The sequence below is a fragment of the Neltuma alba genome, unplaced genomic scaffold (genome assembly GCF_004799145.2).
Source record: "Neltuma alba isolate B1F8T4 unplaced genomic scaffold, ASM479914v2 tig00005136_pilon, whole genome shotgun sequence".
NCBI classification, from domain to species: domain Eukaryota; kingdom Viridiplantae; phylum Streptophyta; class Magnoliopsida; order Fabales; family Fabaceae; genus Neltuma; species Neltuma alba.
The window spans coordinates 135,812-161,091 of record NW_021633993.1 but is presented as its reverse complement, the minus strand read 5'-3'; the positions used below and the strand labels follow the sequence as shown (position 1 = coordinate 161,091).

Sequence of the window (25,280 nt, the reverse complement as noted above, 5' to 3'; positions counted from 1 at the left end):
AGCTTAAGAATCAATTAGAATAAGTGTCAAGCCCATGAAGCCTAATTAGATTTTCTTGGGCCAATAGCACAATCAGATTTTGTAATAGTTCCATAGAGAGAATGAAATAGGCGCTGTATCAAAAGAAAAGAAAAGAAGCAGGCACGGATTAAGATCATTGCGCAAATAGTACTAATCAAGCCATGGATCACACGTTTTTATCTATATGCATCACATCAAGACTATGTCTAACATAAATACTACACCAATATGAAAGATCAAAGGACAACGCTGTCACCTCACCTCTACCTGCCACATGTGCGGCCACCTTCCGTGTCACTTTGTGATGCCACGCGTTATCACCACATAACTCCTCCTCAAAGTGACTTCTCCATAGCTCAAACCTGAGACTTTGTCTGTGTGCGCCTACAGTTTTACCAGCTGAGTTGCAATGAACATGTTGAGTTATCATGCAAAATTATATATATATATATATAAAATATTCTTTTACACAAACAATTATATATACATATATTATCAAAAACTAAAAATAAACTATATGATAATTTTAATCATAACTATTTTAATGACAAAATAATTTTTAAATATTTGTTTTACAATTTATTTTATAATGTTTTATTTTTAAAAAAATATTTGTATATAATTTTAATTTCCATTGACACTAATTTTGAATTTTAACTTATAAATAATTTTTCATAAATATTTTTTTAAAATTTATTTTTAATTAACATTGATAAGATATACAATTTCATTATATATGTATTATATTATATTATCTATATGTGTTTTATATATTTGATGAAAACCATTTACAAAAAAAATCTTGTTATTCAAAATATAGCTACTATAATAAAATCTAATAAATTATTCTATATAAAAAATTAAATTATTTGAACATATCATGATAAACAATATTCTCCTACTTGTATATGTATCCTATGTAATTTATTTTCTTAAAATTCTTTGTATATACCATTTGTTTTTGCATTGAAGACCAAAATCAATTTATATTATGGGTATTAATTACATCATAATTAGATTTTATTGTTTAATGATTGAAATTCAAAATTCACTTCAATATTAGTTTGTGTTCATATAAATTCATTTTTTGGTTTTGAATTTTATCATATAATATATCTTTCAATATATTGTATATATGATGAAATTATTTCTTTCTTATATCAGTTTGTATAAGAAAGTTATTAATATTCTTATTATATTTATTAATTATTATTAATAATCAAGAGGAATTAATTTTAACGAAATATAAACAAGTTTTTTGAGAAATTGTTTTCCTATTCTCGGTATGTATCTAATGATGAAATGAAAGATAACGATATCTTCATTAACACCAACTTCACAAATATGTCAATTTATTTTACAATTGAAAATATATTTAAATCATTAATATTCTTAATTATTTTATTATATAAATTGTTGTGAGATTATAATCTAAAATGATAAAATTTAAAATTAGTGACAGATGAGTGACGGAATTGTGACGAAATAGAATTAGCGATGGAATTAGTGACGAAAACTTATGTGACAAACAATTTAGTGACGAAAAGCAATGAGAATTTTCTGTCACTAAAAATTTTATAATTAAAATTAGCAACCGAAATTTCTGATAGAAAAAATTCCGTTGCTAATTTCATAGTTAAATAGTTATTGACGGATTAGCAATAGATAGAAATTTTGTTGCTAATCTGTCACTAAATTTCTGTTAGTAATCCATCAGAAATTAGCAACGGTTCCGTCGGTAATGAACTTTTTTTTTTTTTTGTAGTGATAATCCACTTTGTTTGTGTAGTAGTTTGTCAGAGGCAGGAATGTTAATTAGTGTGTGCTCAGATGTGAGCGGTGTGTATGTACTGATCTTTGTCTTATTACAATAACAAAACGACGGGTCTACTCGAGAGTTCCTCTCACAACTTTCTCAACTTCTGATTTTATATTTTATACTTATAATTTATAATTTTGCTTCCTCCTTGAGCTCGGTCTTCAAAAATTTGTTGCTTTTCTAATAAAATGGATCGCATAATTACAATGATTATAACATTTCTGCAATAAATCCTACCAAACCTTAGACATCGCACCTTCATTCAACTTCTAAAACCTTGAGTTGCGGAAGAGGACTTGGGGTATAAAACTTGCATTGTGTATTAGAGAAGAGAAACAAAATAGTTGAAAATGACAGGTTATGTATTTCTGTGAATTATAATATGCATTAATATACCGTTGATATATAATCTAAAACTTAATTATTAATTAATGTAGAATATGATATTTGTATATAATATGTCATACTATTCACATGTTGTAAATTGTAAATAACAAAGCTCGTTTCTCAAAGCTCTCTGTATATGGTACTGCTGGTGTGTCGGTGGGATGGAGAATAATTGAAGTTATAAATGACAAAGAAAAAGAAACAATGAAATTCAAGGGATGGGAGGGATGAAATGAATTATATATTTTGCAGGGTATGAATAGAAATATAAGCATATACTTTTTCAATTATCTATTTGACATACGAGAGAAATAAAAGAATGAAAAGAGATTTATCAAATCATGAAGGAAAGCGCACCATGTTCCACGTGTGATGTGTACTAGGAGTGTTCACAGGACGGGACGAGACGGGACCGAGACAGGCCCGTCCCGGTGAACAGGGACGGGACGAGATTTTTGTCCCGTGTCCCGTCCTTTTTTTTTTTTTTGCCCCCAATCAATTCTGGACCTTTTTTGAATTAGGCCTCATGTTTTTCTCTTTTTTTTTCGTTCTATTTTTTTTGGCCCCCTAAATTTCAGTTCTGGACCTTTTTTGAATTGGGCTTGAGATTGCTTTCCTCTTCTTTTTTTTTCGTCCCATTTTTTTTGCTCCCTAAAATTTCTGTTCTGGACTTTTTTGAATTGGGCCTGATGCTTTCTTTTTTTTTTTTTGGAGCAACCGTAATATTCAAGTTAATTTTGGGCCTTTGCTTGCTTTTTTAACAAAAACTCCTCAAAGACTGCAGTCACTCTTTATATATTACAGAAATTAAATCAAAGACTACCTAAATAATGAAAAACACCGTACTCAAATTAACATACCATGCAACAGGCGTCCGTTTAATGAGAATTACAACAAAATGCACATGTCTTATCATTGTTAAATTTATGCACATGAGAATTCCAACAGCATCTGAAATTAATCCTGCACCTCTATAAACTGTAACATTAAAAATCTTGCAGGCCACCATTCTTTTTTTTGTTCCTGAAGGTCATGGAGTCGCCACTGAAGCACATTCTCCTACATTAATAATAGAAAGATCTGTTAAATTATATAGCAATTGAGAACACACACATACATATGGAGGGCTTATATATATATATTGCATGATTCTTGGATGTGTTCGTATCATCCGAATACAAAACTCCAAACCAGTACTTGTCTTCACTCTATGATTGCTATCTCTACACAGGACACTTGATTGATGATATCAAACTTTCTTACAACACAAACACGTTCATGTTTTGCCCTTTTTCATCTTGTCCATTTTGAAATGGCACAAATATCAAGCAAATAAGTATGTCAATTTATTTTTTTCCTAAAAATATAATTATTAACATGTAAAGAAAATTAAACTCATTAAAAGAGATATACTAACATATACTTGATTTACAAAATATGAATTAATATCCATTCAATGACCATATATACCATCGATCCTATCTTAATTCATGTGCTGTAGTTGAGGGGACATGAGAAGCATAAAAACTTAATGCATGTATTAATTTGATGTTAATATGTAATAGGGAGAAAAAATTGACGCTAATAAGTAAGAAACAAGGCAAGCAATGCAAGTCTTGCATCCTCAAGGTCTTTAATATTTTGAATCACTTTTTAGCAATCAAGAACACAATAATAAATCTGCAATCCAAGCAGAACAATCCACCATAATTCATTTTCAAGACAATCATAACACAATCAGTTCAAACCAAAACAAGCAAGACATAATAATATAAAAATTTCAATCCATGACATTAAAGATAAATCAAAACAACTAACCATGAGCCAACTACAAAGCAATTTAACTTTCCAAGAGATTTGAAATTGAAGCTGTTAATTGCTCTTCTGCAAAAAAAACACCATAAAAAGAACAATTTGTTAGTGCCTTAGTGTTATAAAGTATTTAAACAAAACTGAAAAAATAAATTAAATAAAATAAAAAATAAAAATTACCAATATCAGTATCATTGAAGTTATCAATATCAAATCCCTTTACTTTTGATGTGGATGGAGATAACCAATTCTGTGCACAAATTAGTGCCTCAGCCATATTTGATGATAGGGAACTTCTGAATTCATCAATGACACGACCTCCCGTACTAAATGCAGATTCTGAAGATACAGTGGATACAGGCATGGCCAAGACATCACGTGCAATCAATGAAAGGATTTTGTATTTAGAACTATTCACTTTCCACCATGCCAAAATATCAAAGTTAGGATGAAGAACATCAACTAACTCAGCTTGAAAATACCTCTCCACTTCTGCATATTTTTCTGTTTCAACTTCAACCTCGTTTTGGGCAACAAATAGTTGCAGTAGAGGCCTAGATTCCAACATTGCCATCTAAAGTTGACTTAAGCCAGCAGGTTCACTTGATGCTTGTGTCTGACTTTGATTTTGAGATTCAGATGTGTTTGTTTCATGCCCACTTAAATAGAAGTCATACAAACAATACAAGGCATTTGTGACTCTATTTGTCATGGCATCATGTTGTGTAGAATCAGGGAACATCTCATGAAAAGCAAGCTTCAAAAACTTCATTTTATACCTAGGGTCAAGAACCATTGCTATTACCAACAAAGGATTGAGATTCTCCAACTTTCCCCAATACTTTTTATACTTAACTTTCATCCTCTTAGCCATATCAGACACCAGAAAATTAGGATTATTTGCCCTTGTATGCAGGATAACAAACACATCAGTCATATGTTGAAAGCATACATTTGAGGTAACATAAAGTGATCCTGAAAATTGCAAAGTGATGTCATAGAACACTTTTAAAAAGACAACAAATTCTTTAGCATCTTTCCAATTGGAAGCATCAGGAGGACCAATTAATGTTTTCTCCACAAAATAGTTTGTGTAATCATTATCCTCTTTCTCCATTCTTTCAAAGACGCTACTGAATTTAATAGCATTCTCCAACATAATGTAAGTTGAATTCCACCTAGTTGGACAATCCATGGTTAGGAGGCTCTTAGAGTCAATTTTCATTTTCTCAACATGCTCTTTGAATTTAAGCAAACTTCCTGGAGAAGACCTCACATATTTAATGGCATTGCGAATGCCTTCAATAGATTTGTGCATGTCCTTCACACCATCACAAACAATTAAATTCAAAATATGTGCACAACACCTCAAGTGCAAGAAGTCCTCATTACATACCAAACCATTCCAATGGCTCAAAACATCTTTTAATTTTGCCACTGCATTATCATTTGAAGACGCATTATCAACTGTGATAGTAAACACTTTCTCAATGCCCCAAGCTAATAAACATTTCTCTATTTCTGATGCAATTGTATCACCCCTATGATTTTCAACTACACAAAAATTCAAGATTCTCTTTTGATATATCCATTCCTCATCAATCCAGTGAGTAGTCAAGCACATAAAGTTAGAATTCTGACAAGAAGTCCATGTATCTGTAGTGAGGCAAACACGAACTTTGGTTCTTTTAAAATACATTTTCAACTTCCTCGCTTCTTCAAGATACAAACCCAAACAATCCCTAGTGACAGTCGCTCTTGATGGGACTTGAAAACGGGGTTCTATCCTAGTCATCATTTCTTTAAACCCATCACCTTCCACAACTCGAAAAGGCATTTCATCCAATATAACAAATAATGCAACACCTTTTCTACATTCTTCTTGATTGAATACATGATGACCCAATGTTTTAGAAGAACCTAATTGAGAGCTTGACAACAAAGATTGTGTCTTCTTATTAATTCGGTTTGGATTTAAGACACACCTCTCTATATGTTTTTTTAATCCACTTGTCCCATACGAAGAGTGACAAGCAATTGTTGTTGGACAATACTTGCACTTTGCTCGAAGTTGCCCATTTGTCTGGCTTAAAGGAAGCTTGTCAAAATGATCCCAAACCGCAGATTTCTGTCTCTTTGCTCTCGGTTCATCTCCTTCCTCACCCTCAATACTTGTCAAACCAGTGTCTTTTTCCTTTTCATTAACAGGTGTTTCTATAGTTCTACTTTCATTTTCACCATAATCTTCTTGACCAATTTGTGCATTCGACATCTTTAAAATAAATTAAACTTCTTTTCTGCATAAATAGAAAAAAAAAAGCACAAATAATTTACAACTGAAATTGCTAACTAACTAATCAGTAATCAATATCCCCAGTTCGAATTCAATATATATCCTCACAACACAGACAACAATCTGACATCAAATACAATATATATCATTTAACTAAGCTCAATTCGAATCATGCATGGATGACACTTCCATTAAATGACAATATATCCTCAGTTCGAATTCAATATATATCCTCACAGCCAGTCAAACCACACTTCACAGAATCACAGCAAAGTTGTCCAAAATTTTAAAAAAAAAAATAGCAGAGACAGTTACCTCACAGATGAATTGAATTTCAGGGTGTGTTCACACTTCACAGCAAAGGCACGGCGCCACGGGCACTACAGAGCTGGCGCAGGGAGAGACACGGCGAGAATTTTAATTCAGGGCGATGCAATTTTTCAGTCAGCTCCAGGATTATGCAATCATGGGTAATTTTATACTTTTCAGTGATTGTCAATGGCAGAGAATTAGTGGAGACTCAAAGAAGAAGAGGCGGGAGAGTACTCACCGGTGTCAGAGACTCAGAGTGCAAAAAATCCGAGGAAGAGAGGGCAATCGGGCACGCTAGCTCTTCGGTGGTCACTATCGTGTGCGAGAGTCGCGATCGCAGGAGCAGGAGTAACAAAGCGCCAGCTGCGGGGAAGGAACGACGAGGAAGAGGAGTGCCTGAAGGCAGAGGTGCCAAAGCTGTCAAGGTCGCGGGAGAGTTCAGTACAGACTACAGAGTGCGAGCGCAAGATAAAAAATCTGACGAAGAACGCTAGAGAGACGGTGGTCCGGATTCAAGATCCAAATGTGGCTTTGGCTTCAGCTATCTCCTTGTGCGCGAGAGTCGGGAAAAGAGTGACAGACCTTCAGTCGCAGAACGACGAAAGAGACGGATTTCAGCAGCTCTGATTTCTGAAGCCAGCAGAAGCAAAGACTCACAGACTGAGAGATTCTGAGGGGCGAGAGCGGTAAGACGAGGCGCAGCGATGGCTAGTATGAAGTGAACTAAACCTCTGAGTAATTAAGTATAAACTAGAAATTCAGGGCTCAGGAGTCAGGAGATGAAGGGAGGACCGGATAAATTGAAAATTGTAATTTTTTTTTATAATATATACCCCGGGACGGGACAACCCTGTCCCGTGTCCCGTCCCGTCCCGGGGTACATTTTGTCTCGTCCCGGTATTGTCCCGTCCCGTAAATTTTTTTGTCCCGTCCCATCCCGTTCCAAAGTTACCGGGACCGGGACGGACCTACCGGGACGGGACAATTTGAACACCCCTAATGTGTACCCCATGATTGATGATAATGGTCCCATTTATAACACTTCTGCCATGTTGACATATCTCAAGAAAAACATTGAACAACGTTAATTTTTTATTAAAATATAATAATTTTTTAATTTTATCTCTATTTATTATATATTTTTTTAAAAAAATTATTTATCCCATAATAAATAAAAGACAAAATAATAAATTCATGTCAAAAATTTAATGAAATGATTTTTTAATAGAATTTTAAAAAAATCTTTTCTTTCTACCTTATAAATATAAATAGAATCAGAAAAGTATTACAATACATGTGCCAAGCATTCTTTGTTAGTGGATTTCTTAAGGGGGCAAAAAAAAAAAAAACTCCGATCATAAGAAATCTTTACAAAATGAATTTTTTGTTTGTTTTAAAAAAGCATACTTGGGATGATGTGATACTCATGAAAAATTGATCCCGCTTGCTTTCAGAGAGAGATTGCTTTGCTAAAAGATTGGAAGTTCCGTAGGCGGGCATGTTCCCTCCGAAAGAATATAAAAATCACCGTTCCAATTCTTAATATAAGATTTATTTAATTAATTTGATTAAATTAAAAAATTTATGTAAGTTAATTAATTATAAGAAATATGACATGTTTTTTCTAAAATACTATAATCATCTTCTTCAATATCTTTTCTCCTTCCTCTACTTGATTATGGTTGAAGAAGTATCTATAAGGATAATTTGAAAAAATTTGATAAATATGAGAAATAAGTCTTATATTTAGAACCAAAATCAACTCAACAATTAGGTCTTATACTAAGGACTGAAGGAGTAAAAGTAAAATAAAAATAATGAAAGTAAAATTCAACAGAAAATAAAATCTATAAAGGTTCGTAACGCACAAGCATTATACGAGTCCTAATTATCAGGTTTCATGCAATTTTTCCAATTCTGTCATATATTTACTTTGCGAAGATGAAGTGAAAAATTGAAATTGGCCAACAATATACATGCTCCCTCCGTCCCCTTTCTATAAGCAACTAAATCATGTAGATGAAAATTTTAATTAAAGTTAATTAAAGATAATAAATATGTAAAAATTAAAAAAAAATTCCTTCAAAATATTCTTATTTATTGGGAGTGAGCATAAAGAGAATTGTAAAAGAAAAAGAGTGTATGATGAAGAGAGATTATATTATAATATAATTTATAGAACATTTATTATCTGAAAAATGATGTTTTGAGAAAAAAATAAATATCTTAACTATTAAAATAAATCTTTAATAGAGGCAAAATATGAAATTTGCTACAAAAATTTGAGATAATTTATAAATACTGTTTATATTTCGAAACAAAGGGAATGATGATTATTGCTTATTAAAAAAAAAAAAAAAGACCAAGGGAGTATATCAGTATTTTGTGACGGTCAGACACAAGCACAAAATAATTACAAGACATCAGTCTCCATTCGGCATTTCATTGCTATAGTGATAAGACAGAGAAAAATAAAGAAATATTCCACGTGTGAATGCACTAACGTCCTCTTTTAAAGCTGATTATTAATGCATGGACTCAGTTGTGTTATTATATATATATATATATATATATATAAATATATTTTATCATGAGAAACAATATCAATGAAGAATAAAAATATTTTTAAAAAAATTAAAACTTAAATTAGCGGGTATGGGCAGCCCAATACCGTGCCCATAGCCCAACTCATTTAATAGGCTACCCCGTCCATTTAAGTCTGTCTGTTTATAATCTCTTATTTAGACTAATTGGGTGGGTTTAAACAGTAAAAATTTCATGGGTTACGGATGGGCTAGCAGGTAATAGGTTTGTTGCTCACCCCTAAGCAGAGTTGTGTTATTATATTTGTTACTACGTTATTCTTGTCGTCTTTATTCGATGTGCTCTTATGATAATATCCTAAGATGTGGTCATCAATTGATTTTTTTTGGCCAAAAAAGTCAATTTTATTAATATCCCAAATAATTAGTTCGCAACTCTCAAAAAAATCCTATCATTACAACCCATCACACACCTTACTCCTAACTTCAAAAAACACAAGAAAGAAGCAAAAAAAAAAAAAACAACCTAACGACCACATAAAACAAGAAACTCTTGACCAATACCTTCTTTCATGAAACTTGTCCTGGTGCCTTCGTTGGATTCCCTACACCTCATAAGCTACTTTTTCTATAAGCTACTTTTCCAATCGCTGATCCAAACAGGCACAGAGTCACGAGTCAAAATCATACATAAGGAGGACGGCGTTCAGACCAGCCAATCACACTGTGGCACCTACTAGTACAGCATCAACAGCTTTATTTCCCTCCCTCGAGACAAGAGAAATGCATTGTATGCATGCTTTAATTAGTCATATATGAAGAAAAATACGACTAACTTCTTGTCTCCTTCCTTGATTCCTTTTCTTTGGGCGAAGTGTGACTTTTCTTAAAGTGAAGGGCTCTGCTCCAGTAAAAATCCCACATTATTGAATTCTATGTCAAGTTGCTTAATAATCGATATAAAGTTGTATTCTTATAGTGGGGAGACCCAAGTCAAGAACTATAACAACCCATCTTTTGACATTTTTATGAATAGCTAAGAATTATATTTACCTAGTTTGTTTTAATCACTTGAAGATTTATAACCATCAGTTTTGGACATTACATGTTCAAGTTTTCTTGCAATTTTTGGCTTTGTAATTGTAAGTACTAGTCAAATAATATGTTTTTTTGTTTACATCTGTACCCGCTGTTTTGTTCTTTACACACACACACACACACACACACACACACACACACACACACACACACACACACACACTATTACCGTGTATCCGACACTTTTTCTAAATCTCTAAATCATATTACCAAGTATATAAGCAATCAACTAATTCAGATTTCGTTGCTGCCTCTTGTTTTGTTCGGTTTTTTTTTTCCTAAAGCTATGTTGCAGACCCGTGAAGTGTATATATGTAAAAATAATATGACACACAATGCACTGAATGTGACAAATTTATAAATATTAAGCATATGGATATAGTAGGTGCGCATATACATACATTAACTATAAAAAAATGATCAGCAGAAGAGAAACTTCTATGGGGATAAGGCAGGTTAATATGTGCTCCCAGAAATGGCTACATTTTATTATATTCAACCCTATCCTTTTTTTCACAACGTTATTTCTTCAACTTTTAGACATATAGATCTTCATTTTCCAAACTTATTGCTTTACCATATAATCTATTAAAAAAACATGACTTTCCCTCCCCATAAAGTGAAGTTTCTTCATCTTTTATCATAACATTATAACTTCATGATATTCTGGGGATTTTTTTTTTTTGGGTTATCAGACATCTTTACAGTATGTTTAGAAAAAGTGCTTACAGATATTGACAATTGGAGGCAAAATATCAAAAGAATACTTAGTCTTTACAGCTCATTTCGACTTATATCATCTCACTTTGGAAAATATTCAAAAGAAACGAAGGAAATTAAATAGTGTATAATAATAATGATTAGAGCGAGTGGAAAGTAAAAAGTTCGTTAGAAAAGCATTCGCCGTAGGGCCAATGTTTTCCTTTGTATTATAAGGAGTTTAAATTTCATCACTGATATTGATACATGGATGAAAATCAAGTTAATAGTTTACAGTCTAATGGACTTAGTTATATCATCATTTTCATTGGGATATTATTCTTGCCACCTTTAACACGATGTGTTCTTACCATTCTTCTTTTATAGTCAACAAATAAAAGAAGGGTCATTTTGATTGAGCCATTGCTTCTCTTTAACCAAAGTTTTGCACTACGCATACTTTATTTTTCAAGGAATTAAGAAAAAAGTGATTCCTAGTATTTTTTTTTTTCTTTAGACGTGGGTGATTCCTCCCATCACTATTAAAAAAAAGGCGATTTTGTCGTGAAAGTTTCTGGCATCAAACAAAATAAAGAGAAATATATATCGCCTCAAAAGAAAATCATTTAGGCCTGCTTGGTTGGAAGGAATTTGTTCTTTGGAAATGGAAAGGGAGAGGAAATTGCCAGATTACCATCTGCTTCCTTTTGCATTAGGGCATTATGGTCTGTATTGTTTCTGGCTTCCCTTATAATTTCATGCTTAATTAATTCATACGTTCCAAATAAAAGTCATGTATATGTGTGCGTGTGTGTCTCGAGATTTCATTTCATTAATTTCAACTGTCATATATCAAAAACATAATTTTAACACTCATTCCTATTCTCTTTCTTTTTCTCTTTCGCATTACTACTTTTTCTTTCCCATTCATTTTCATGTTGCCTTTTCTATTCCCTTTCTTGTTCCATTTCCATTAAAAAATCCTTGCAACAAACCAAACTTTAGAATGTTCTGGGTCCGAGCACAGCTTCACCTGATAACATAATAATAGACTAAAAGTTGTTTCTTCTCTCTTCCTGTTTTGGCCCCAACCATTAAAAGTTATTCTTATTGGGAAACATACACAGAGTGATCAGTTACCAACAGGGAGTTGAATACAATAGAATGAGCTAATCTCTCATAATATAATGAACCAATATTCGAATCTCCTCTAATAGAGGTACACACATTTAATATTAGACAATGCCTTGAATAAAATTATCTTCAATAGAAGGATACATGTGCCTACCAAAATATATACACGCACAGTGAGTTGGTGACTCATGAGTCAAGTCCTATTCATACTCCCTTCCTTTAATTTTCCTTTTTGATAATCAATTCCTTTCCTTTAATTTTTTTCTTTTTTTTTTTCTGTCAATATATCTAATGCTACTTAATTATTTCAATCGCTCAAAATTACAACATTTTTATTCAACAAACAGATTATAAGTACAGCTGGAACTACGTGATACTCCTTCATTTTTAAATATAGGAACGAATTAGAAAATTATTTTAAGCCTAACTGTTACATTTTAATCTAGTTTATCTCGTGTACTTATCATTTTCCCCCAAATTAATTTATCTCATTTATAAACTGCTATATAAATTAATATTACATAAAAATATTTAGAAAGATCATTTCATATTGTCATAATTAAATAATTTATTTGATTTTTTTAATATATTTAAATTAGTTAATTACCGATCACATTAAAAATCGTTCCAACAAGCCAAACTTTAGAATGTTCTGGGTGCATGCGAGCACAGCTTCACCTGATAAGATAATAATAGACTAAAAGTTTCTTCTTTTCTCCTTTTTTTGGCCCCAACCATTAAGAGTTATTCTTGTTGGGAAACATACACAAAGTGAGTTATCAATAGGGAGTTAAGGCTAACAGAATGAACTAATCTTTCACAATATGGTGAATCAATGTTTGAATTTTCTCTAAGAGAGGTACACACATTTAGTATTAGACAATGTCTCAAATAAGATTATCTTTAATAGAAGGATACATGTGCCTACCAAAATATATACACATACAGTGAGTTAGTGATTCATTAGTCAAGTCCTATTCATATTCCCTTCCTTTAATTTTCCTTTTTGATAATCAATTCCTTTCCTTTAACTTTCTTTTCTTTTTTTCTGTCAATATATCTAATGCTACTTATTTATTTCAATCGCTTAAAATTTCAACACTTTTATTCAACAAACAGATTATAAGTACAGCTGGAACTATGCGACGCTCCTTCATTTCTAAATATAGGAATTAATTAGAGAATTAATTTTAATCCTAACTATAACATCTTAATCTAGTTTATCTCTTGTACTTATCATTTTCCCCCAAATTAATTTATCTAATTTATAAACTTCTATATAAATTAATATTACATAAAAACATTTAGAAAGATCATTTCATGTTGTCATAATTAAATAATTTATTTGATTTTTTAATACATTTAAATTAGTTAATTATCTCTTACATTAAAAATTGAAAAATATGAGTATAAGTGAAATAATGCCCTTAATTTGTCGTCTTGGGGTTACTTCAAGAATTAACCGAATTAATGCAATATAGTGCATAATCTGGGTCGTATTCACTTTGAGAAGCCAAAAATAAAATTAAATCCTAGTAAATAAATGCAAGTAACCTAAACTATAAAAAGGATTTTTGATTTAGATGAATTGCTAACTAAATGTCATGAATTAAATTGAAATTAAAGTATTTGTTTTTTTTTTGTTTTTATATGAAATTGATTAACATGAATGATGGTGAAAGAGATGAAAGTGAAACACACAAGAAACAATAATAATAATCAATCATCCAACTCAATAGCGCAAGCAATCCTCACTCCAACAGATGTGGAAGTTAAAACAATGAATTAAGAATTATAATTAAATTCTTAATCCAACAACCAAGCCATCTCGAATTGCCACAAAATATTTTCCAAAATCCCAACTTACTAATTGCAACCAAAATAGTAAAATGGGATCAAGGATGCTAAAGGCCAATGCTTAATTAGAACTCTTAAATCCAAAACAACAGAATTAGAGCTAGCAAGAGACAATATGATCCAAGATTCCAAGCTACCTCAAAAAATCACAATATATTAACTGCAAAGTCAATACAAATGTCATAATCATAGTATTATGATTGAAATTAAAACTATAAACTAGGGGTGCTCAAGTGTGAACCCGTCCCGGCTGTCTCGTACCCCTCTCGGAGCTTTAGGGATGGGACAGTCCCGTCCCAAGTGAGGCTAGGACGAGACACCACCGGGACCGGGATAGTAAAAGTCCCGGGACAGGACAAGACTCAGGCTAGCCTTTGGGACGTCCTGTCCCGTCCCCTTTTTTTTTTTTAATTTTTTTAATAATTTTTATTGTTATTATGTCATTTATGTGTAGTCTAAATGTCTAATTACTGAAGCTCGAGACCGAGAGTGAGACCCCGAGTCCTGTTAGTGTTCACTGTTCAGTGTTCCGATTCCTCATTTCCTCCTCCTCCAGAGTCCAGAGCTAAGACCTCCACGACTGCACCCTCACCATCACTCACAGACTCACAGTGTCAAAGGTCGCTCATTCACCATCGCTCACCGTCGCTCCTCACCGAGTCACTATTGCTCACTGTCACTTACCCTCACTAGTTCACTGTCCCTCCTCAATGAGTCACTGTTGCTCACCAGCTTTTGAATGAATGAATCTAAGCTTCTCGCCTCTCTCTCTCATCTCGGCTTCTGAATTTGAGCTTCTCGCCTCTCGCTGTTGGTCTCAGCTTCTGAATCTGAGCTTCTAGCCTCTTGCTCCGTGCCACCGTCGATCAATTGCAGGCTTGCAGGTCACAGGTCCTGTCATCGCTTGCTCTGTCGATCACTCTCTGTTCATTCATCATTCTTCCCATCGCAGTTCACAGCAACCAGCAGGAAAGTAACTTTGTTCTCCATCTGTTCATCATCCCTGATCCCACCTGCTTGACTGCTTCGATGCTTGCCCTGTTACTGTCTGCCCGTGTCTAATCCCCAGTCCCCTATATTGTGCTGCTTCTTTGTTCCTTGACTTTACATGTAAACCAGTAGGAGTTCTGAAAATGATAAAAATCTTGATTCTGAAATTTAGTAGTCGTTCTTTGATTGAGTTTGCTGCTTAAAAACTAAAAATTGGGTTCACTGTGTTTGAAAATTGGGTCTCTGATATGTTCATGTCATTTTAAATGCTTTGATGCTACTTAATGTGTTTAATTTGTTCAATGCTACTTAATCTGCTTAGGAAGACTGAAATAGCCCCTATTGGCACTACACCCACTACTGAAAAAAACATTAGAAATGTTGAAGGAGATTTTGAAACTGAAAGCAATGATTCAGCATCAATGTCTAATGAAGAAGCAACACAAACAGAGGCCCCAGATGCCTCAAATGTTGAGGGAGAATAGATACCAGTAAAAAGAAGGAAAACATCTAATGTATGCTGCATTTTGACAAGCTTCCTTTGGACCAAACTAAGGGAGAACACTGAGCTAAGTGCAAGTATTACCCAGCTGCAACTGCTTGTCACCCTACTAGACATGGGACAAATGGATTGCGAAAACATGCAAGGAGATGTCCCAAAAATCCAAACAAAGCCAACAAGATGACACAATCATTATTTATAGCCTCTCAACTAGGGTCCTCTAAATCAGTGACACATTATTTATTTACTCAAGAGCGATGCAAAAGAGCTGTTGCAAAATTTCTTATATTGGAGGAACTGCCTTTTCGAATTGTGGAAAGTGAGGGTTTTAAACAAATGATGAATGACATAGAACCTCGATTTCAAGTTCCCTCTAGAATGACTGCTGCCAGAGATTACTATAAGTTGTATATTGAAGAAGCTGGAAAGTTGAGAAGTTATTTTAAAAAGGCAAAAGTTCGTGTTTCCCTCACTATGGATACATGGACTTCCAATCAGAATGCCAACTATATGTCCTAACTGTTCATTGGATTGATGAATATTGGCAATTGTAGAAGCGACTCTTGAATTTTTCAGTAGTTGAAAACCATAAGGGTGATACAATTGCAAAAGAAATAGAGAAATGCTTATTGTCATGGAACATTGACAAGGTATTCACTATCATCGTTGATAATGCTTCTTCAAATGATAGTGCATTATCAACTTTGAAGGCGGTTTTCAAACATTAGAATGGTCTAATTTGTGATGGGGAGTTCATGCACATACAGTGCTGTGCACATATATTAAATTTGATTGTTTTTGATGGTGTGAAGGACATGCATTACTCTATTGATGCCATTCGAAATGCCATTAAATATGTAAGATCTTCTCCATCAAGGTTTCGAAAATTCAAGGAGCTTGTGGAAAAAATGAAAATTGATTCAAAGAATCTCTTAAGCATGGATTGTCCAACTAGGTGGAATTCAACTTATATAATGTTGGGGAATGCCATTAAATTTGGTAGCGTGTTTGATAGGATAGAGCAAATTGATGTGGAGTACAAAAAATTATTTTTAGAAAAGAGCTTAGTTGGTCCTCCTAATACAGCAGATTTTCAAGTGGCTAGGGAGTTTGTTGTATTTTTGAAGGTGTTCTACAATGTCACTCTAAAATTTTCAAGATCACTTTATGTGACATCAAATATAGCCTTCCAACAAATAGTTAATGTGGCTGCCATTTTGAATAGAAGGGCAAATAATCAAAGTTCTTTGTTGTCTTCCATGGCTAAGAGTATGCAGATCAAGTATGACAAGTATCGGGGGAAGTTTGACAACTTTAATCATTTGTTGGTGATAGCAGTGGTTCTTGACCCGACGTATAAGATGAAAATTTTAAAATTTGCTTTTGTGAATATGTATAATGATTCTACACATCATGAAGACATGAGAAAAAAAGTTTCAGATGTCTTGTATTGCCTATATGACCATTATTCAAGTGTACTTGGCACATCTCAAGCTGAAATTCAGACTGAAACTCAATCACAAGTGGCTTCTAGCAGTATCACAGACTTGAATACTGTAGAATTCTTGGATATGGATGGATATGATGGTTTCACTACAATGGAAAGGTTCCTTGCACAAACTAAGATTGAGCTTCAAACAGATGAGTATGCTGAGGTGGAGAAGTATCTTCAAGTTGAGTTAGTTGAAGCTCGTGATCCTGCATTTGATATTCTAGGTTGGTGGAAAGTCAATGCTAGCAGGTATAGAGTCCTTTCATTGATTACTAGTGATATGTTAGTGATGCCTATCTCCACTGTGTCTTCAGAATCAGCATTTAGCACAGGAGGTCGTGTTATTGATGATTTTAGAAGCTCATTATCCCCTAAGATGGTTGAGGCACTTATTTGTGCACAAAATTGGCTATCTCCATCTACATCTAAGCTAAAAGGACTTGACACTGATGACTTTAATGACACTGATGATGTAATACATGGTAAATAAATTATGATCATATTATTTATTTTATAACATCAAATTTACTTGATTCTTAAAAATAATTGTTTTTTTCCTATTCTTTTCTTTCTTTACAGATGAAGAAGTAGCATCAAATTTGATTGACCAAGAGCAAGAGCCAAAGAAATAGTGGATGACTAAATGCTAACTATTGCTGATTTGCTATGCTTCTGAATTTGTTTTGTTGCATTTCTATCTTTGTGTTCATGTTGACTGGTGAGTTGGATTTCTATGCCTGTGACTTTGTGTTGTTGTTTAAGACTTTAAGTTTAAGCGTATGAGCCTATCTGTGTATTTTGATTTGGCTGGAATAGATGCTGGACAACTAAACAACTTGTGTTCAAATTATTTCAGCCTTTGTCTTTGATTAATGCTTGAACTCTTCAATATTTAAATTATTGTTGTAGCCTTCATGAATATTAGTTAGATTGAGTTATATTTAATTTGCTTCAGGTGGTTGTTAACTTGTTATTATGTGTTTTGAAGTTGTAAATTTGCTTCAAATATCACTACTAAACGGGTTGGAACATCATCACAGTTTCACTATTTATTAGAAAAAAATTGAAAAGGCAAATATGCAAAATGTTTTTTTTTCTGGTTAGTTAATCAAGTGGTTTGTGTATTTCCCCAATTCCCTGCCTTCTCTTGAAATGTAATTTTTCTGTTTGAAGTGTTTGGAGGGATGGCTTTGAACAAAAAATTCATTGGCCTAATGGATTTAGTTCAGCCCAATTTATTCTGATTGGGTACTAGCAGGAAATAAAGGTGTTAGGCCAGGTCATTGTAACCATAAACCCATCAGTGTAGCCGAATTTGAAGCCCTGTCCACAGTGCCTTCCTGATGCAAGACGTCTCGTCCTAACGAGATGTTTTGTGTCCCGACCAGTTAATTGGGATGGGACACAAGACAGGTTTATCTCGGTCCCGTCCTGTCCCATGTGTAGGCCTATTATAAACAGCCCAATGTCAAATGCTAAATAGTAATCCAGCCACAATAATCTCCAAATATAATTAGATTAAACAATACAAATTTTCCCATAATCAGAATAACTATCCTAAGACCTAGGAATTGTTAAACAACTATTGGATATGAAATTAAAGTAACTAAAACTCCCCTTTGATGATCCAAGCTCCTACTATTGTTGTTGAATTAAAGAGTTATGCAGCTCTAGCCACGATTAGCCATGAAAAATACTGCCACAGCAATCTTCCACATCGAAGATGATGATGAAATTTGATAGGGAATCAAACAGAGTTCGCCGGCGTTGATTCTCTTTGCCACCTTGCTGCTCTTCATGTCGCCGAGCTCTGGTCTCCTTCCTCCATCCAGCGCCTCTGTTCGCCCTTTCCCTTTGCCGTCAAGCTCTTCCCACGACGTCGCTAGTCTCTCTGCTCGTTTTGTCTCCCTCTGGTTCACTCTCAACAAATGAGGATAATGAATAGTAGGTTTTGGGGAGGGAGAAAAACGTTGCGTTTTGCTCCCTCTTTTTTTTAATTATTTTTTTCTTTTTTTTCCTTTTCTTTTCTTCGTTATTTTTTTTAATTCTCCAAAAACCTGCCACTAAAATTCAAGAATAAGGTAGCATTAATTGTCCTTAAAAATCAATTAGTCACAATTAAACCAAAATATGACAATTTTGCCCCAATGAAATAATAATTCAAAATAAAATATATTAGATCAATTAACAATCAATTAAGGCCAAAATGACTAATTAAGTTGACAAAACCCATATAAAAGATATCAAAATATATAAAATAATTGAGTTTGTCAACTCTCCCACACTTAGCCTTTTGCACTCTTTGGCAAAACATCAGTAAAGAGGAATCCAATAGAAAGACTCAATGCAAGCAAACATAAGATCGACTAAGCATGAATGTGTAATTAACTCAAGCAACTTTTATTCCTAATCAATCAAAAATCATAGAATACTTCAATGCAAAGAAATTAACACAAGAAACATAGCAGGATAAAGGAAGAAAAACATAATAAAACTCATATAGGGTACAAGTGTTTCACTCATCTCTCAAATGGGAAAAATTTCACTCAATCCACCTAGATTAGCACCTACCATAAGCTTATAGAGATTCTAATGTCTCCACGACTAACATACCTTAGACTCATGATCAAGGGGATTTAAAAGGTTGTAATGTTGGAAAGCATGGCCAAATGAATAAAATGAACTAACAAGTAAAATGCATGAGTAGTATAATATTAACTCAAAGTGAGCTAAAGTATAATCATGAAAGACCACCAAAGTGCATATTTTAAACTTTTGAAACAAAAATTCTTGCTCTTCAAACCACCATTGAATGTCTTATTTCAAATTTATTCTTTTGTTGCAACTTATTTTCTTTTTCTATAACTTTCTTTCTTTGCCTTTTTCTATACATTTTCTTCTTTTTATTGCCTTTTTCTATTTCTTTTTTTTTCTTTTTTTTCCTCTTGTTTTTTGGCATCCAAACCCAAAAAGGCAAAGATATACACTTTAATAATGTACTTTTCAAAATGAAAAACCAAGTAACTCATGCAAAATACTTGCTAAAAAGCAATGAGTGAAATGAAAGTGAAGGCTCAAAAGGGTGAACAAAGGTTAAATGAAATAGCTTGCGTTTAGGTAAAGGGTTTAGAAATGAATGCCCCTATCATCCTTACAAATCAGGTATTAGTGTAGCTTTGAAAAAGAATCTAGACAAGTTCTAGAGGTTAACCAAAACTAGATGAAAATCATACAAGATGAGAAAGAATACATGGCTCAAAAAATCCTTCCATTAAGGCTTTCCCCAAGATGTTTCCTCCTTAAGGATCAAGCTATGAAACAAGGTTAATAACATTGCACCAAAGACATTCTGCTATGGTAACCAACTAAGAACAAAATTCACTCAAATCAAATGCAATCAAACTTAGCTGTGTAACATTCATAGGCATTGTGCAAAAGGATTTTAAAAGAGATACCCAAGGATTCCAAAAGTCAAGTTAGCAACAGAGAAAACAGCAAACCCCCATACAGTAATGCAGAACATTGAGGCGAGTAAAAACAGGAGGACACAGAAACCAGCAACAAAATTCCCAAGCAAGAATCACTCTCAAATCATGCAATGCAATTCAAAAATCAACCAATAAGGCAAAGAAGAGAGCAATTATAGCAACAATACTTAGGAAATAGGAGCAAATTCAAAGGCAAATTTTTCTTTTTATTAAATTCGGCTCAACTCAACAACAATCCCTCCCTCACACTTGATCAATACATTATCCTCAATGTAAGAAAAACAACATTATCTTAACCTAAACTCTCAAGTGAAGCACAAGTTGTGAAGTCCGATTTGAAATTAAAGCACAACAGATCACTATCACAAAGAGGGGAGAAGGGAGAGATAGTATAAGATAATGTGAAATGAAAATGGACAAGTATAAATCAAGTGATCAAAAGAGATGGTAGAATCAAGAGGAAACAAAACAAACAACTACTAAACAGAAATAAACAGCTACAACTATAACTACTGGAAAAGTTTCCTCCCCCACACTTACTCCTAACTATCTCAGCAAACAGATATCACTAGCAATACAACAGAAAGTAAAAGAGTAGGGTGAAAGGGAACAACCGTGTGATCAGGGGTGTAACACCTCACATAATTATGTCAATATACACAACAAAATATTTAATGTAAAAGTCCATACATATTTCTAACACTGCAAACAAGTCAAAATTTCAAAACATTTCTAACATAACAACATAAACTATTAAAGTCTTATAGTCATGGCAAATAAAAATATAACATAGCATGTGCTTGAGGAGCATAAAAACCTTCACAGTTCACTCCATTGGTGCCTTCCCTTGATTCCTACTAGATCCTTCACCTGAAAATTGTTAATATAGGGGGTGAGATCAAATGTCTCAGTAACTACTAAAATTCTAACCTATATAAGCAAACCATATATGATAAAGCAAAAATCTGTTTATATGTCTGTATATATGTATATATTAAAAATCATGGATTGGGTACATTCAATTCAATTTCATTTTTTTCAATATATCCAAAAATAATGCAATATGATGCCTCCTTTGTATCATCGTCCACCCTTATACCGCTTACTGGAGCCATAAGCTAACACATAGTCCGATAGGAATTGATCCATTTTACTGAATTATTCCAAGCTCACCAATACTAGAGATATATCCGACCAAAGATATAGAGCTCAAGCTCGGACTATGGCTCCCCTCCTTTGTGAATAGGGAGGTGTCACATGTCCCACTGCTCCAATGAATTCCCGGCCAAAAAAAAACATGGAAGAAGAGGCCCTGACAAGTGCCATCCACTGTGCATCGAGTGATGGCATACCACGTGGTAATTTTATATCCATGCAATCTCCTTCTATCCTTAACCCAACAACGCATGTCATATACAAATAATGGTACATTTTAAATAGATTCTCAAATATATTATTAAAAATAAGATTGCAATAAAATTCATATACCATTTAACAGTAACTCATGATAATTTCATAGCTACTAATATATTTAAATATTGATCATAATTACTAGCAACAAATCTTAATAAAATCAGGTAACATACCAAAACATTTATTTTACAAAAAATCATAATATTATATTTCAGTAATATAATAATTAGTAAATCCACAATATAATCATACACAATTCACATGTTCAAGAAAGAATTTTCAAAGTTACCTAGTACTCTTTAGCTTACAAATATTCACACAAGGATTACTCCAAAATTCTCAAGGGTCTACAAAATTGCACATAAATATTTATTAATACAAATTCAGAACTACTCCAAAACTACTCTAAAATTCTAAAACTACCCTCTAAACCAAAATTACATAAATATATTAACTCTCCCAAATCTAGGCATTTATAATAGATATAATATTATTTTGAAAAATATAATTTACATAAAAGGCTATTTAAATTTAACAACTTAAGTGAATATATTTTTATTACCCAAAATCTAAATATGTTATATTAAAATTCTCAATTATTTATTATAATCTCATTTAAAAATTTTTGTTAAACCAAACAACTTCTTTAAATTATAAACAAACTATAACTTTATCTAATTTCACAAAATTCTCAATTTACAATTTTTCAAGCCTTCAAAAATTATTTCAAAAATATATCTTTAACTTATTCAATATTTAAACCGATTAAAACCTCAATAATATATTAAATAACTCAAATAAATTATTTAACTTGAATTTAATCAGTAAAAATATTCTATATCTTCGAATAACAAATTTTGCAACTAAAATCTTAATTTAAAATTCTCAAAACAGTCATTAAGTAAATATAAACCGATTAAAATTTCTTAATAATGTATCTTTAAATTTCTACGGTCACACATTGTCAAGGCTCCTTATTTACTTTATACCCAAACAGTAAAATTTTCTCTAAACATTATAATGATCTAATAATATAAAGCTCTAAATATATAAGAAATATTCATAAAGAAAATTCGACAAGAAGTAGTTTTGTGTACCTAAATGATCCTCAAAACTTGTCCTAACCTTCAGATCATGTATAGTAGCTCTTCTCACTCTCTCCTTCTCTTCTCCCACTCTCTTTCTCTTTCGTTCTCTCACTCTTTTTGGTCTCCCCACTCCCTTTTATTCTATTTTCCCTTCACCATCCAACTACCCTATTCCATTTTTTCCATCTTTCATTAAATGCTACTCCCCCTCAATTTCTTCCTTTTGTCAAATGCTCCCAGCTTTCCACCGAGAGCTATTTTTTTTAATTTAATAATAATAAAATATTATTTAATTTAATTTAATAAATATATTTTTTAAAAAATTTTAATATTATTTTTTTAATATTTTTTTTGGTATGTTACAAGGGGATCTTTACCCCTCGTGGTAGTACTTCAGCAGATGGCTATTGACTTGTAAAGTTATATTGGTTTCCTTATCTACGAGCTCTATCATGCCAAAGGGATATACTTTAGTAACTCTAAACAGACCTTCCCACTTGGTGACAAACTTCCTGAGTATTAGCTTCAACCGGGCTTTAAACTTTAGAACCTTGTCACCTTTATAAAACTGCTTCCTCAGAATCTGTTTGTCATGAATCATTTTCAACTTGTCTTTGTAGATTCGAGCATTGTCATAGGACTCAAGTCTCATTTCTTTAAGTTCTTGGAGTTATATCTTCCAATTGACAAGTGAAGATTCAAGATTTGTATCATATGCCTTGATTACCCAATAAGATTTGTGCTCGATCTCCATAGGTAGATGGCAAGCCTTGCCATAAAACAATCGGAAGGGAGACATGCTATAGGGGTCTTGTAGGCAGTCCTGTAAACCCAAAGAGCTTCCTCAAGCCTTTTACTCTAGTCCTTATAGGATGGTTTCATGATCTTCTCGAGTATTCGCTTCACTTCCCGATTAGAGACTTCAGCTAACCCATTCGTTTGAGGGTGATAAGGAGTGGCAAGCTTATGATTGACTCCATGATTAGCCAATAAAGACTTGATGGTCCTATTGCAAAAGTGTGTTTCTTGGTCACTGATGATTGCTCTTAAATGCCATACCTACAAAAGATATGAAAACGTAAAAACTTGGCAATCGTAGAAGCATCATTTTTCCTAGTTGGCACTGCCTCTACTCATCGAGACACATAATCTACTATAAGTAATATGTATGAAAACCCAAAAGACAGATAGAAGGGGCCCAAAAAGTCCATGCCTCACACATCGAAGATTTCACAACAATACACAGGTCTTAGAGGCATCTCAATGATCTCATGCTTCCTACCTAAACTTCTAAACTTCTAACACTTATCACAAGACTTGCAGAAAGAATAAGCATCCTTAAATAGTGAAGGTCAGTAAAAACCATACTCTAAAACTCTCCTAGCAGTCTTATTAGCACTAAAATGCCCCTCGCAAGATAAAGAATGTGCAAAGGTAAGGATAGAGTGGATCTCATTGTTTGGAACACAGCGTCTGATGATCTGGTCACTGTATTGCTTCCATAGGATTAGAGCATCCCAGATATAATCTAAAATTTAGACATAGAAGGAGGAATAAGGTCAGCGACAAGATAATTAACTATGTTAGAATACGAAGGCTCCTGAACAGCCAAGGCAAAAAGTGCAAAATTAGGAAATAAGTCGATAACAAGATCAAAAGAATCAACTCCCTGTGTGCCTTCAAGTAATTGGCTAAGGTGGTCAGCTACATGATTTTGTGCTCCTACTCTATCTCTGATCTTGATATCAAACTCCTATAGCACTAAAGCCCATCTTAGTAGTCTAGGTTTAGACTGAGGCTTCTTAAATAGATACCAAACCATTGCATGATCTATAAAAACAACCACTCAAGAGTTTATCAGATACTGTCTAAACTTATCCAAAGCAAAAATAATAGCAAACAGTTCCTTCTCTGTAGTGGTGTAATTGACTTGAGCAGAATCAAGCATCTTGGAGGCATATGTTATGACTCTATAATGTTTCTCCTCCCTCTATCCAAGCATGACACCTATTGCAAAGTTAGAAGCATCACAAGATAATTCAAAATGCAAATTCCAGTTAGGTGCAGTGAGAATAGAAGGTGAAACAAGCATAGATTTCAAAGTGTCAAAAGCATGTCTATCTTGTCATCAAATTTAAATTCAACATCCTTTTTTAACAAGGTAGAAAGAGGCAAGGCAACTTTACTAAAGTCCTTAATAAAGCGCTGATAGAAACCTGTATGCCCTAAGAAAGACCTCAAGTCCTTTAAACAAGTGGGATAAGGAAGGGATGAAATAACTTCAATTTTGGCTTTACAACCTCGATCCCTTTTTGGGAGATAAGGTGACCTA

The 25,280-nt window shown here is 33.2% G+C and overlaps 1 protein-coding gene across 1 annotated transcript; it reads left to right on the top strand.

Moving 5' to 3' along the window:
• Positions 1-15,806: 15,806 nt before the first annotated feature.
• LOC114746901 (zinc finger BED domain-containing protein RICESLEEPER 2-like) lies at positions 15,807-17,591 on the top strand. The gene is made up of 4 exons (XM_028935178.1): positions 15,807-15,923; positions 16,022-16,180; positions 16,280-17,441; positions 17,539-17,591. The coding sequence occupies exons 1-4, from the start codon at positions 15,807-15,809 to the stop codon at positions 17,589-17,591; spliced, it is 1,491 nt and encodes a 496-aa protein (XP_028791011.1).
• Positions 17,592-25,280: the final 7,689 nt, after the last annotated feature.